Source organism: Bos indicus x Bos taurus, chromosome 8, assembly GCF_003369695.1.
Source record: "Bos indicus x Bos taurus breed Angus x Brahman F1 hybrid chromosome 8, Bos_hybrid_MaternalHap_v2.0, whole genome shotgun sequence".
NCBI classification, from domain to species: Eukaryota; Metazoa; Chordata; class Mammalia; order Artiodactyla; family Bovidae; genus Bos; species Bos indicus x Bos taurus.
In genome coordinates, this window is record NC_040083.1 from 1,672,331 (window position 1) to 1,687,414 (window position 15,084).

At 47.1% G+C, this 15,084-nt stretch overlaps 1 protein-coding gene across 2 annotated transcripts in view; it reads right to left on the minus strand.

Moving 5' to 3' along the window:
* Positions 1 to 2,428: 2,428 nt before the first annotated feature.
* MFAP3L (microfibril associated protein 3 like) overlaps positions 2,429 to 15,084 on the minus strand; it is a 52,858-nt gene continuing 40,202 nt past the window's right edge. For both annotated transcript variants that reach the window (XM_027548941.1, XM_027548940.1), the window contains exon 3: positions 2,429 to 8,519. In XM_027548941.1, the coding sequence (XP_027404742.1) occupies positions 7,606 to 8,519 (914 nt within the window). In that variant the 3' untranslated portion in view covers positions 2,429 to 7,605. The remainder of the gene's footprint in view (positions 8,520 to 15,084) is intronic.

The window sequence follows — 15,084 nt, forward strand, 5'->3', positions numbered from 1 at the left end:
CCCTTAATCTAGCTAAAGGTCAATGTACAGGTGATTTTTTGCATGATTCATGGGGATCTCTATTCCATAAATGAGCTTTAAAATTAAGTTCATTATAAGAAAACTCTCTAAGAAAAACATCACAAGAAATTTGCTTGTTGAAAAATTCATATGCTATCAGCCTTTGTGCTTATTTTTTAGCTTATTTAATATGAGTTAATATCTTAAGAAAATTCTTACTCTTGGCATCTTCATGTTACCTAATAGTTAAATGCAGTTGGTACAGGCTTTACTTCACCTGTTATTTAAAAATACCTCAATAAACCACAAACACATACATATACTTCATTCAATTTTTGTTTGTTGTTTAGTTGCTAAGTCACATCCAACTCTTTTGTGATCGCATGGACTGTAGCCTACCAGCTCCTCTGTCTGTGGGATTTCCCAGGCAAGAATACTGGAGTGGGTTGCCATTTCCTCCTCCAGGGGATCTTCCCCACCCAGGGATTGAACCTGCGTCTCCTGCATTGCAGGTAGATTCTTTACCACTGAGCCACCTGGGAAGCCCACATTTCTTTCAGCACGTCAGTTCTAATGGTCTTTCCAAAACATACTCATCTACTGAGCTTTCATTTCAATCATCTGCTGATTCTTTCATTTTTCTAGCCATTGAACTATCTTTCTATTTAATGAACTGCAGCCTCAGGGTATCTCAGGGGCCGAGGGAGCACCAGAATCATTTGACTTCTGCCTCCAACACCCCGCTGGCAGAAACCATCTAAACTCAAGAGAGTGTGAGCCACATGATCTGTAATTAACGAGTGGTGCCAGTGAAGTGAAAGTGCTAGTGGCTCAGTCGTGTCCGACTCCTTGCAGCCCCATGGACTGTAGCCTACCAGGCTCCTTTGTCCATGGGATTTCCCAGGCAAGAATACTGGAGTGGGTAGCCATTCCCTTCTCCAGGGGATCTTTCAGACCCAGGGATCGAACCCGCGTTTCCTGCATTGCCAGCAGATTCTTTACCGTCTGAGCCAGTTGGGAAGCCTTAGTGGTGTCAGGAGCACCCACATTTTTTGGTAATCCTCTCTTCGACACAAATACATTTATAACTGTCTTTTTAGGTTGATGGTAAAAGGATGACTTCATTGTGGCAGGACAAACTCATGCTTTCTGTTCCAAATGGCTGGACAAGGACCAGTGTAGCACCATTTTTAAGATTTTTGACTTGGCACTTAAAACCTACCAACACCAGAGTATGTCCTCCATGCGGTCAAGGGCTCCGCTTCACCAGAGGTTTTCAAGTAGAGAGGAACCATGTGTGTTAGCTACTCTGCCTTAAAAGATAGGGAAATCAGAAAACCTGACATTTAATTTCCAACTCTGTGACTACACACTTGAAAATCCATCAGATGAAGCCTTACCTAGGCTCTTTTGATTAAGGCCCATGAAAGAATGGACTATTCCAAAACCTGTTAAAAATAAAAGCACAAAAATTAGCAGCTGTTTGTCCTGAATCTGAAAATATCTACCAGTCAACATTACACAGTTAGGACAAAACTTTCCTATTTTCTCTTCCCTAATGGCACATTTGTTAAAGTTTCCATTAATGCCACTGCAGTTCTCTTAAAGCCTGTTTTGTTTGAAGAACTTACAGATATTAGTTATGTGCATAGATTATTGGGTAACCCACTCAAAATTTTGTTTGCCTCTTCAGATTGTATCAAAATTTAATTTCTTTTCCATCTGGTGTTGTTCAGTCTTGTCTCATATACACAGCCTTATCTCAACCCTGAATATTCACTAGAAGGACTGATGCTGAAGCTTGAATACTTTGGCCACCTGATGTGAACTGGTGACTCATTAGAAAAGACCTTGATGCAGGGAAAGACTGAGGGCAAGAAAAGAAGCTGGTGACAGAGGATGAAATGGTTGGATGGCATCACTGAGCCAATGGACATCAATCTGAGCAAAATCCGGGAGATAGTGAAGGACAAGGAAGCCTGGTGTGATGCAGTCCATGGGGTCACAGAGTCGGACACCACTTAGCGGCTGAACAACAATCTCAGCTTATCTGAGAGGAACCCAGCTTTGAGAATTCTCATTGGGCACGTTCAGAGCAATCTGGCCTGAACTGAGTGCTCTCAGGTTTCTGCGTGAGGTCTGCAACTAACACCTTCTCTTGGGTGAGTTTCCTGGTCGTTGCGGATCTTCTGCAATAAGCTTGATGTTACATGTTAAAATTCCCTCTTGATATAAATAAATGGCCATCAAGTTCGTTAGGACAGAGTTAAGATTTTTGACTTTGGATAAAGTTTGTAGATTCACATGAAAATTACTTCCTTTACCCCATTTCCCCTAAGATATGCCACAGATGCAAAAGGTAGGGATGCACACTGCCCACATACTTCTTACACAAGTAAAAAGTAAATCAGGCCACATGCACACAGCCTTGACCAGGGACATGGCACGCTCGGCACACCTGTGCAAATCCTTTATTAAAGCAACAACCAAAGTACAGGATGGCTCACATGTTTTTTTTTTTTTTTTGCTGCTATATCAAATTAAATATTAATCATTTGTTTATACATTTAAATTATTTTAAAAAGGTGAACATTTATAGCTCACAAATCAACGGAGTGACATTTCCACCCAGATACATTTTTCCATCTTAGTTCCCAGTTTTAACAACAGACATTCAGAACCAGAGGGACAGCACATCAAAGGTAAGTGGCAGCACCTTCTGTGAGCAGCGCCAGGGTGTCTGAGAGATACACTGAAGGTTTACATTCTTCATTAAATAAAAACAATTTATGCAGGAATATTCTTAGACCTATTTGCTTTATTTTTACATTCTCTATGAGCTTTAAGTTTGGTGGTGGCATTCTGAGCATTAGACCTCTTACAAACGACATCTCTGAAAAAGTCTTAATTAAAGGTCATTATCACTGTCATATGATATTTTCTTGTATAACAGACACTCAGTCTTTCAGAAAGCAAAATAAGCAATTTTATTTGATTTTTCACCCCACCACTGATTTGTTTAATCCAGATCTTGTTAATCACTGTAGAAACCCTATAAGTCATTAGGAAGATGAACTTTGTTATCTACTAGAGGATTTTACAATGAATAGGTGAATGTAAAAATGACTAATACCTTGAAGATGGTGGTGGTTTAGTTGCTAAGTTTTATCCAACTCTTTGCCCCTGTAGCCCGCCAGTCTCCTCTGTCCATGGGATTCTCCAGGTGAGAATACTGGAGTGGGTTGCCATTCCCTTCTCCAGGGGATCTTCCCTACCCAGGGATCAAACTCGCATTTCCTGCATTGCAGGTGGATTCTTTACTGCTGAGCCACTAGAGACACCCAACCTTGGAAACAACAGAGATCAAAATATGTGGGTGACTATACAATGAGATTTGGTGGCTATTTAAAGAGTACCAATGAATTAGTCTAAAGAGCCAGAACAGAAACAGGGATTATGACGTAAAGGAAATGCAAAAAGGGTGTGTGAAGATGGATACTGGGTAGTCATTGAACTGTGCTGAGTATAAAACAGAGTATCTGAAAGATACGTGAAATGCTGTGTTTTCTCACCCAATGAAACACTGAGACGAAACCCCTGTTCACAGAACGACTGGGGCTGTGAGGAGTTTGAGCACTGGTGAAAAAGTAAAAGTGGCAGTCACACAGTCGTGTCCGCCTCTTTGTGATCCCGTGGACTGAAGCCTGCTAGGGTCCTCCGTCCATGGGATTCCCCAGGCAAGAATACTGGCGTGGGTTGCCATTCCCTTCTCCAGGGGATCTTCCCCACCCAGGGACTGAACCCAGGTCTCCCGTGTTGTAGGCAGATTTTTTACTGTATGAGACACCAGGGAAGCCCTGGCATAAGACTGAAATTCAACCTGCACATACAGGTGGGCTGGTTTGCCTTTCTGAAACAGCTCCTCAGCCAGCAGGGATTGGGGTCTCTAGGGTTGAGCTGGTTTGTGTCGGTGGCACTACATTTAGAGGCTATCTGTTCAAAACAGGCAAACATTCTTTCTGCCTTACGCTTTCTTCATGGGCTAAAGAGCTGAACAGATTCAAGGTTACCAATAAGTAACAATCCATGTATTATATTTGAAATGTTATCAGTCCAGTGAATAAGCTACATAGCCATCATTCAAGCCCAGTCTCCACCAAACTGCTTTCTTATCACATGTGCCCTTCAAAGGAAGTCTGAACAACACAGATGTCTACAGTTAAAAATGAAACACACAATAAAGAAGCAAAGGATTCCAGACTCCACTGTGTGGGAGGTCAGGACTTTTGGCCTTGGCTTTGGGGAAAAAAACACAAACGCCCATCAGCAATCATTCTGGGTGTAATGACAGTACAGTAATGCTCAGGACGAGCGAGGACATTCAGGTGTTTCTAGAGCGATTTCTATATGTTACAGATGTCACATTTGGTTCCTAGAGATTTAGTCAAGTATTAGTATCTCGTTTTGTCAAGTATGATATACAAAAAGATGAGAATAGTAGATGTGCCCTAAAGATATGAAAATATATATAAAACAAAACCATTATAAATTACATAGATTTGCAATATAAAATTGTTTTTCCCCCATTTAGAATAAATACCATCCAAGTTTATAGGTCATTGCAGTGAATTAAATATGCACACATATCTGAATCATTTTCAGAACTTCAAGAAAAAAATTGTTATAGATATGACCAGCTGACTTGGAAACCAGAAACTGCTTGCTTTTGAGAAGAATGACCTAAGACCCAAAGGACATGGCTTGGGATTCAGTGTTAAGCTGCAAAACTGCCCCAAAGAGCCATATGTAGCCATACTTCTATAAATTTCTATGAAGCTGAACAATTTATCTTTGAAAAACCTGGCGAAAGTCATGAGACTGTCTCTGTCCCGTATTCTAGTGGGACAGCATTTCTATTTCGTAAAGAAGCTATAGCATAAACAAGAAGAGACAGAGACATCTTTGTAGTAAGCCAGCCTCATCTCTGGTTGGCTATTAATATTATTCTATCAAGAGCTTTCTGATGCCTTAAAGGGGAACATTTTAAAAATCTACATAATCTCCCCAGTCTAAAGAAGCTAAAACCAACCTGAAAACATTCTTTGGTCACTCAGTTCTGCTCCTGCTTTAAGAAAAATCTGCCTGTGTTTAACTATCTGTATCCGACATCCAGGTGGGAGATGCCTTCTCCTGTCATTTCCACGTGGAAACCTGTATGTGGGTTTCGGTGGAGGGAGAAGGGGACGGAATGGGAAAAAGTTTATTTGGGGACCCCCTATTGTGGCTTTGGGTGCACAGATCCATGGTAAGGATCTGCTGACCTCCACAAGTGGAAAAATGTTTACATTCTAAGACGTATGATTAAACTTCTCCACAGGCCAAATACAGAAAACCTTTGTCCAGGGAGCCCATGCGGGGGTCAAGGTTTCTCTGGACTGTTCACTTCTCATGTTTTAGGTGACCACCCAAGACACTCCAAACTGATGGCAATGGGTCATCTGAGGCCAAGAGGAATCTGACCCAACTGTGTGTGTGTCAGACCACCTTTCACATCAGTTATCTCTACATAGAAAAGCCACTGAAGCCAAGCCCTCTGTTCTCAGCTCCAGACCCAGATGAGTTTCCTGAAAAAGTTGGCAGCAAAAGCATCTAATAACATCACAGGCCCATTTCTGCTCCTAAGACTCCTTGTCTCGTGTAAGGGGGGCCATCATGGGAGATGACAAACTTTCCACAAAACTCTAAATGTCAGAACCAGGTGGGATCTGGGGACCCAAGTACCACCTCCGTGTTTGGCAGACGAGAAAGATTCAACCCAGGGACGCGGTGAAGTCTCACTCACGCAGACAGTGAGGACGTGAGGACTAAGCCTTGGGTCTGTTCACCAACCGTGCAGCCCAAGGGACCTTTGTGGACCCATGACGTGGCCATGACACTCATGACGACCTCAAGGTTATGGCACTCCTGCTCATAAATGGCAAGGAAATTATACCTCTCCTTTTCATGGTTACATCTAAACTGCGGACGTTGCTCTAATGCTTTTGGGGGCAGAAGATCCACAACTGTCTTAAAAAGCTTTGAGTTTTGTAAGCTGGTTCCTTGAATTTGCAACAGTACTGATTTTCAGCATAAAAAATGTTAGAAGAACCACAGAGGACAGTGGAAACCTGAAAGCAATTGTGGAGAAGGGCAGGGTGATGATGCTGGTTTGGTAATGTGGGCAAGGGAAGCACTTAGATGGAGCCGGGGAGTGCGTGGGGTGCCCCCCACTTGCACAAAGCCCACAGTGGTTACCAGCACAGGCCAGTGAGGTGTGGGCCTGAGGCAACTAGCTTCGGCTTCTTTCTAGAACATCACTCTGGCCTCACATACAGCTGCCTTCTTTGGGGGCTAAAAATGAATTCAAGAACGCTGGCATGATGATGCCATTATCCTAACCTGTCTCTGTCCCCTTCAAGGATGGACAAGTCAGCCATGCAGTTAACAGGAGTGGGCCTGGTGGGGCGACCCCCAGGACCCTCACGCTTGCTGCCCTAACCCAAGCATTGGGGTCCCCTGACATCCGTGGTCCATGGCAGCCGTGGCGGGAGCCCCACGCTCCCCACTTAAACAGATTCCTCAGGCGCCTCTGTCTCTGGAGGTGATACACCTTCCAGATGAAGCAGCAGCTGGCTTGGAGGGGGACACTGCTTAGACATAAGAACAGGGCTTTCCACGGGCAGTCTGGGCAGATTCAAGTTCATGGTCTCCCTCCAACCTCAGCTGAGCTCACCCAAAGGCTCTCAGAATGGGACGGGTAAACCTATTTTTATTTGGCTATTAAAGTGCTATTCCTGGGCAAGGTTTTATTTTTTTTCTTCTCTCAGTTTCACCACAGCAGCTTCACTGGAAACGAACGAACAAAAAAAGCAACGATGGAGACAGGCCTGGGAAACGACAAACATCAGGAGGCTGGTAGCTAGCTGCTTTGGAATGTTAAGATGACTCGTGGGAATCAGCCCTGACACCAAAGCCTGGGAGGTAAAAGTCTGGGGTGTGCGTTAGACGGTGGAGGTGGGGGGCGGGAATAAGGACAGAGTGGCCAAGGGAACAGACCCGCAGGAACGGTCAGCATTCAAGTCACAACGCCTGGGTTATAAAGCGACAGTGATGGGGCAAAACTGAGAAGAAAGTGCAACAGAGCCGCGGAGGGATGGACTACAGCTGCTCCCTTAGCAGACCCATTTTTCAAATGAAGAGCGGCGCCCTGTGCCCCAGGCAGGGCTGTGAACTCAGAGTCTCTGACAGTCAGTGTTCTCTGCCAAAAGGGCAGCAGCGGTTAAGGTTATCTGGCGGAGAAGAGCCTCTGAGGTTCGTGTCATGTGGACAGACACCTGCCCAAGGTCACCACCCCGCTCCCCGACGATGCTCGCATCCCCCTTGGCTGGGGGTCGACTGGGGCGTGCGTGTGGGGGCCTGACTCATACGTGCGTGCGTGTGGGGCCAGACTCCTACCTACGACTGGCGTCTCCGGTAAGGCTTAGCGGCGAGGGCGGCCTGCATCTGTCCCGAGGGGTGGCCCTGAATCTCGGGGTGTGCATAGCTTCAGGGTTGGGGGGTACACTGTTAGACATGGCTTTCATAGACGACATGGGTGCTTCCGTCCCGCGGCCTGGCTGGCTCCGCGGCCTCTAGCAGACCAGGCGGCAGGACGTGGTCCGGCACCTCAACGGGCGTTGGTTCCTCGGAGGTCAGCGCTGCTGACGTGACCTCGGTGGAGGGCGCCGCGGACTCCGGGGAGTGCTCGGCCGACGGCTCGGTGTCCTCCTCCTCGTCTCCGGCCTCGAGGGCCCCGGCGGCCCGGTCGTCTGAGGGCTCCCGGTGGGCTGGGGGGTGCACAGACACCTCGATGGCGATCTGCTGGGGCTGCTCGTGCAGCGACGAGGCATCAGAGTCGGCGTCGGGGATGGTGTAGACCTCGTCCCCGTCGGCGGCTGCGGCCTCCTGGCCCTCAGGCGTGTGGCGCACGAAGTTCTGGTGGCCATGCTCATCCAGGCCCACCACTTCCATGAGCTCCTCCACGATGGTCCTGCAGTTCATGATGAGTGGGGGCAGCGGCACACTGCGTGCTAGCTCCTCGATGTAGCGGGCGAACTCCATTGTCTTGAACTGCGTGACCTTGGCCAGCTCCAGCGTCTTGGCTGAGGTGATGATTGGGATGCGCTTAGCGATCTCGAAGGCCTTCTGCAGCTTCTCAGCGCCCTCCGTGCGGAAGAACTCGTTGATGGCCTTCTCGGTCTTCTTCAGGTGGCTGCTCATCATGCAGAGGCGGGTGACGTTGAGCACCAGCACGACGGCGAAGGCCACCAGGCACACCACCATGTAGTACACACCCATGTCTCCCGACGTGAAGACCACCCGCAGCGTCACCGTGTTGTTCACAGAACCGTGCACGTTGGAGGCCATGCACGTGTATCTCCCTCGGTCTGAGAAGGACACCTTGGTGATGTTCAGGAGGCCGTCATGCATCTGCCACTTTCCTGTGGGAGAAGGAGGACAGGGTCAGCTGGGCCCTCCGCTCCCCGCAGTGACCATCCACGTGGCACTGTGTGTGCCTCACACCACTACCGAGGCCGGCAGTGAACAGTGAACACCTCCCTCCACCACTGACGGTATGCACGGTGAGCTCTGAGCACACTTCCCACAACCAGATCTGCTGCTGCTGACTATGGGGACAGTGAATGGTGACTTCGACAGACGGGGAGAGGAACAGTTCTTAATCCACAGAACTCAGGTAAAAGTCACGAGCACCAGCCCATTTTATAGGATGGAGAAACTGAGGGAGGGGCCTCTAAGGAATCAGGAATTGGAATTAGGAATCAGTTGAGCTAGATGTGAGTTCAAGCCCAACAAGTTAGACTCTGAACACCAAATCATACTGTGCAATTCCACACTCTAGAGAAAAATTAGAAACACAGTCAGTCTGGAAAAACACTGTGCTATTACTAGGGAATTCCTTAATGTGGCATCTGATTTTCTCCCCTGCCTGTGAGCATGGCACTGCAGATACTGCAGAATATATGTTCACTGGAAAGTTTTTGTTTATAAAGTATAAAGAATATAAAGTACATTGGGATCAACCTAAGAAACAGAGTGAAAGTGTTAGTCACTCAGTGTCTGACTCTTTGTGACCCCATGGACTGTAGCCTCCCAGGCTCCTCTGTCCATGAAATTCTCCAGGCAAGAACACTGCTTGCCATGCCTTCCTTCAGGGATCTTCCCAACCAAGGGATTGAACCCAGGTCTCCTGCACTGCAGGCAGACTCTTTACCATCTGAGCCACCAGGGAAGTAAATCAGTTAAATTATAATTGTTTACCTGGGTTTCTCATATTTGAGATTGAAGTTATCCTCAGTTGATGGAAACATGACTTAAATCATTCATTCAGAGACTCTACAATGAACTACATCACTTACATTGTGCAGATTCAGAAGCTGGGTGTGAATAAATATAAATTTGGTTTTGCTTTGCAAATAAACAATAGACCCATCAGGTTGAATGGAGAAGGAAATGGCAACCCACTCCAGTATTCCTGCCTGGAGCATCCCGTGGACAGAAGAGCCCAGTGGGTTACAGTCCATGGGGTCGCAGAGTCAGGCATGACCGAGCAACTGAACAACAAATCAGGTTGAAAGCAGGCCTCACACCATGGAGAACACATGATAAAAAGTATTGAAACAGAGACAAACTCTTCCCTCTCTGGCCTGGAAAGGATCCAGCACTGCCCTGGGAATCAGGTTCTTAATCTGAACTAATCTTTGCTAGGAGAAGGCAATGGCACCCCACTCCAGTACTCTTGCCTGGAGAACCCCATGGATGGAGGAGCCTGGTAGGCTGCAGTCCATGCGGTCGTGAAGAGTCGGACACGACTGAATGACTTCACTTTCACTTTTCACTTTCATGCATTGGAGAAGGAAATGGCAACCCGCTCCAGTGTTCTTGCCTGGAGAATCCCAGGGATGGGGGAGCCTGGTGGGCTTCCGTCTCTGGGGTCGCACCAAGTCGGACACACTGAAGCGACTTAGCAGCAGCAGCAGCAGCAGCAGGGGTTCATCCTTAATCTGCCTGTGTACCCGCAGGTCAAAAGACCTGACCCCAGGGCCCCAGGAAACATGACCCTAGGTCTGCCTTTCAGGTTTTGGGTCTGAGTCTTCTGCAGCCCCTCCATCTCCCCAGATGGGCCCTCAGAGACACAAGGCCAGGCCCGGCCCTGGGGGAGTTCTGAGAGCTGGCTGATATTTCTGTAAAAGCACTAATGTCCCCAAGCGAGCCAGAGAAGCTCTCCTGAGAGATGGGGCAACTTAACTATAGTTTCCTTCCAAGTGTCTGTTATCACATTGCATTTTTGTTTGTTTCATCCCCCTCTGGCATAAACTTAAGCCTAATGAGAAGTCTGATAGTTCCCCAAAGCAACTAGCGACTGTTTTAAAATAATAAAACAATCTGTAAGCATTAAAGTGACGAGGGTCCCCAGGGAGTGTGAGACAGGAAATAGCCTGCATCACTCCAGGTCCTCTGCCTCAGGGACTGTCCTCAGGGAAGCTGGCTGGAGCCGTGGGGGCCTGCAGCACCACCTCCCCCTCCCGCCCCCGCTAGCCTGGGGAACCTGGCGGGAAGCCTGCCATAGAAGGCGCTGTCACATTTTCTGGAGGAACATCTGTGGAGAGGGGCTCTTGGCGTCCCTGAGCACCCAGCTTCTAACAACTTAGCCAGTGTCCTCTCTGAGAGTAGAAGACGTGGGAAATCTAGTTAATTTCAATCTCCTGTGAGTGTGCGCAGACAGACCAACCTGTACCCACTGTGTGAAACCTCCCCTTGTCCACATGGGCAGGGGCCAGCCTCCTACTCTATTTACTCCTTGAATATCAGGCTTCAGATGTGATACAGCAGACTTATCCAAATATAAAAGCATCTGAGCAAGGGAAATGATCAACTTGATCTTCCTGACCCAGGGATCAAACCCACATCTCCTGTGTTCCCCTGCGTTGGCAGGTGGATTCTTTACCAACGGCACTACCTGGGATCAAACCAGACTATAGAAGGCACAGAAAAAAAGAACACGTCTCGTTGACTCAAAGTTTATGACAGACAGGGAAGGTGCTGAGCTCAAGAGGACTGCAGATTCTATCTGTGGGAACTTCTCACACTGACCTTCCTCACTTCGGTGGGAAATACAGCAGCAATAGGACAGGAGAAGGTGACGTTATTTGCATGGGGAACACTTGGGATCAATCTGTTCACCTCCTACCCTTTCATCCCCACTCCCTCTGTGGAGGAATCATCTACGAGTTCAAGGTCAGAGAAGGAGGAACCTGGGTGTAGAAGAGGAGGAGCAGAAAAGAGAGCTGAAGTCAGGAGGCAGGCACCTGACGGGAACATAAATGGCTTTTCCCAAATATCTCAGCTATGCTTTTAGTGATGGCTGTATTCTAACTGTTACAGAAAAGTGAAACTCAGAAATGCATATTAGTTACAAGACACCAATGCTTTATTGACTATTCAAAGGGTTTCTGAACTTGGATTTTATAGTTATCTTCAGGGATGTGTTCAACTGTCTCAGTTCAGTCCAGTTCAGCTCAGTCGCTCAGTCATGTCCGACTCTTTGTGACCCCATGGACAGCAAACACACCAGGCCTTGCTCTCCATCACCAACTCCTGGAGCTTACTCAAACTCATGTCCATTGAGTCGGTGATGCCATCCAACCATCTCATCCTCTGTCGTCCCCTTCTCCTCCCACTTTCAATCTTTCCCAGCATCAGGGTCTTTTCCAATGAGTCAGTTCTTCTCAACAGGTGGCCAAAGTATTGGAGTTTCAGCTTCAGCATCAGTCCTTCCAATGAACACTCAGGACTGATTTCCTTTAGGATGGACTTGTTGGATCTCCTTGCAGTCCAAAGGGACTCTCAAGAGTCTTTTTCAATACCACAGTTCAAAAGCATGAATTCTTTGGTGCTCAGCTTTCTTTATAGTCCAACTCTCACATCCGTACATGACCACTGGAAAAACCACAGCTTTGACTGGAAACTGTCCACAGACATGTATTTATCTGGCCTGGGCCCAAGCAATTCAATGCAGATACAGACTCAAACACGTCAGAAGTTCCTAGTCACAGGTCAAAACAGGCCCCGTCTGCAGTAAACACAATTAGGTGACACTTGTGATTCGTTTGGGGGAAACCAGTGGGATAGTCAGTGCATAAATTGTTAGTTTCGTGCATATTCTGCTTCTTAGCCCAGAACAATGGGTCCTTAGACTAACACCTATTGTAGACTTTATCCAGTAATGAACCTTGTTTATTCTTGAAGTCTGAAGCCTCTCTGTGTGATAAAGTTGAAGTCTTTAGAAGGACAGCTGTCTTTTTTATCTTGTTCATGCATTCAACAAACTTTAGTTTACAAATTGTCTGTCACCAGGCTCCCTAACAGATAATGCAGATGCAAAGATGAATCAGACATGACCCCTGGCTGCAGAGACCAGTCATGTGGAGAGGGACGCAGACTCCCTGCCAAACCGGGGTGCATGGCACGTGCCCTGAGTGGGCAGGGCACCAAGGATGCTGCTGGATGAGAGGATGCAGTCCTGAGTGGGGCTGGGGTTGTTGGGAGACGAACAGGAGGAAGAGAAAGCACTCCAAGGCCAGAGCGGGTGATGGGACATGTGAGAAAAGGAGGGGAGCCCATGTGCTGCAGGGGCAGAGAACTGCGGGCAGAGGCCTGGCCACCCTACCTCTTCCCCTGCTCTGAGCCCTGGTTCAACCAGCGGAGAAAACCTAAAGGTCCAGACGCAGATGCCGGAAAGCGGGGGGATTTTAAATTAAGGAAGATGTCATTTCAAATCAAGGGGGCTTGTTTGAAAAAAAAATAAAGTTAAATTCCTAGTTTAGTGACACATAAAAATAAATCCCAAGTACTCTGAAGATCCAAATGTAAAACTATAAGTATAATGTCAATAGAAGACATGAAAATATTTCTATGGCCTTGGGACAGGTAAGCCTTTTTCAGCATTTCAAGAATCCCAGAAACTGCCAACAGAGAACCCTGATGGATCAGACTTCTCCCCAGTTAAAAGTTCCACACTATGATATATGTTATACTAAAGTTATAAGCAAATGATAGAGTAGGAGAAAATTCTAGAATATCCGACAATTGCTTAGTAACTAGAAACCAAGAAGAACTCCTACATGTGTGTGTGTTGAGTTGCTTCAGTTGTGTCTGACTCTTTGTCACCCCATGGATTGCAGACCATCAGGCTCCTTCAGGCTCCTCTGTCCATGAGATTCTCCAAGCAAGAACACTGGAGTGGTAGCCAGTCCCTGCTCCAGGGGATCTTCCCAACCTAGGGATCCAACACATCTCCTGTGCCTCCTGCACTGCAGGTGAGTTTGTTACCACTGAACCACCTGGGAAGCCCAAAGAATGCCTAAAAATCAAGACAATAACCCAAAAGGAAAAAAAAAGGTGGGGGGAGGATTTGGACGAGTAAGTCACAGAAAAATGGAACGCAGGTAGTGCCTAAGTACACAAAATCACCTGTGGTTAAATCATAGCAAAATTTAAAGAAATTCAAGTAACTTCTAAAACAGGTAACTTTTCCACCTTGCAGAGTACCAGAGGAGGGATGCGGGGGCGGTCATGGGAGGATGAGAAAGACATACTGCCCACAGATGCGGCTGCTGTGGGGACGCTGCTGCAAGGCTGCTTTCTGGAATCTACCAAAGTTCAAGATGAGTGTATCTGTTACCCACCTCTAGGATTCTTGAAATGCTTCAAATCAGGCAGGCCTAGATCTGATCAGGAAAATATTACTGAATGTAAGAAAATCAAGGGCGTGGAAATATCTTTTCAGCATCTGTCTCCTTGGGGACACAGTTCTGGGACCTTCCTCCCAGCTAACACCCTCTGGGCGAAGCCGACATCTGGGTCCCAGGCTGGGAAAGCGGCTGAGCTTGTATCGCTTGTCACCTCGGGGCCTGGGCACACGGATGGTGAGTCACTCAGGGCAGCACAAGCTCACGTCCACAGAAGCGGTCAACAGCATCGTGTGGTGACAGCTAAACCTATGATCCCAAGAAATGCCACGGTACATGGGATACTATGATTCGACATGACAGGTCAGGAATAACACCCATGCCAACACCTTCCAGTCAAATGACCACTGGACAGAACCAGAGTACCAACCTCTCCCGGAAGTGAAGCAGCTTGAGAAAGCTGGCAGTACAGCCATGGAGATGCTGAAAGCATAGTTCTCCTCCAAACCCATGTCTGCCAAAACCCCCATCTGTCCAGCTATCCTGAGGACCACTCAGCATCAATTAACATCATGCCCATGAAAGCATTCAGTTCAGTTCAGTTGCTCAGTTGTGTCTGACTCTTTGCAACCCCATGGACTGCAGCACACCAGGCTTCCCTGTCCATCACCAACTCCTGGAGCTTACTCAAACTCATGTCCATGGAGTTGGTGATGCCATCCAACCATCTCATCCTCTGTCATCCCCTTCTCCTCCTGCCTTCAATCTTTCCCAGCATCAGGGTCTTTTCTAATGAGTTAGTTCTTCGTATCAGGTGGCCAAAGTATTGGAATTTCAGCTTCAGCATCAGTCCTTCTAATGAACACCCAGGACAGATCTCCTTTAGGATGGACTGGTTGGATCTCTTTGCAGTCCAAGGGACTCTCAAGAGTCTTTTCCAACACTACAGTTCAAAAGCATCAATTCTTCGGTGCTCAGCTTTCTTTATAGTCCAACTCTCACATCCATACATGACTACTGGAAAAACCATAGCCTTGACTATATGGACCTTTGTTAGCAAAGCAATATCTCTGCTTTTTAATATGCTATCTAGGTTGGTCATCACTTTTCTTCCAAGGAGCAAGCGTCTTTTAATTTCATGGCTGCAATCACCATTTGCAGCGATTTTGGAGCCCCCCCCCCAAAATAAAGTCTGCCACTGTTTCCACTGTTTACCCATCTATTTCCCATGAAGTGATGGGACCAGATGCCATGATCTTCGTTTTCTGAATGTTGAGTTTTAAGCCAATTTTTTCAC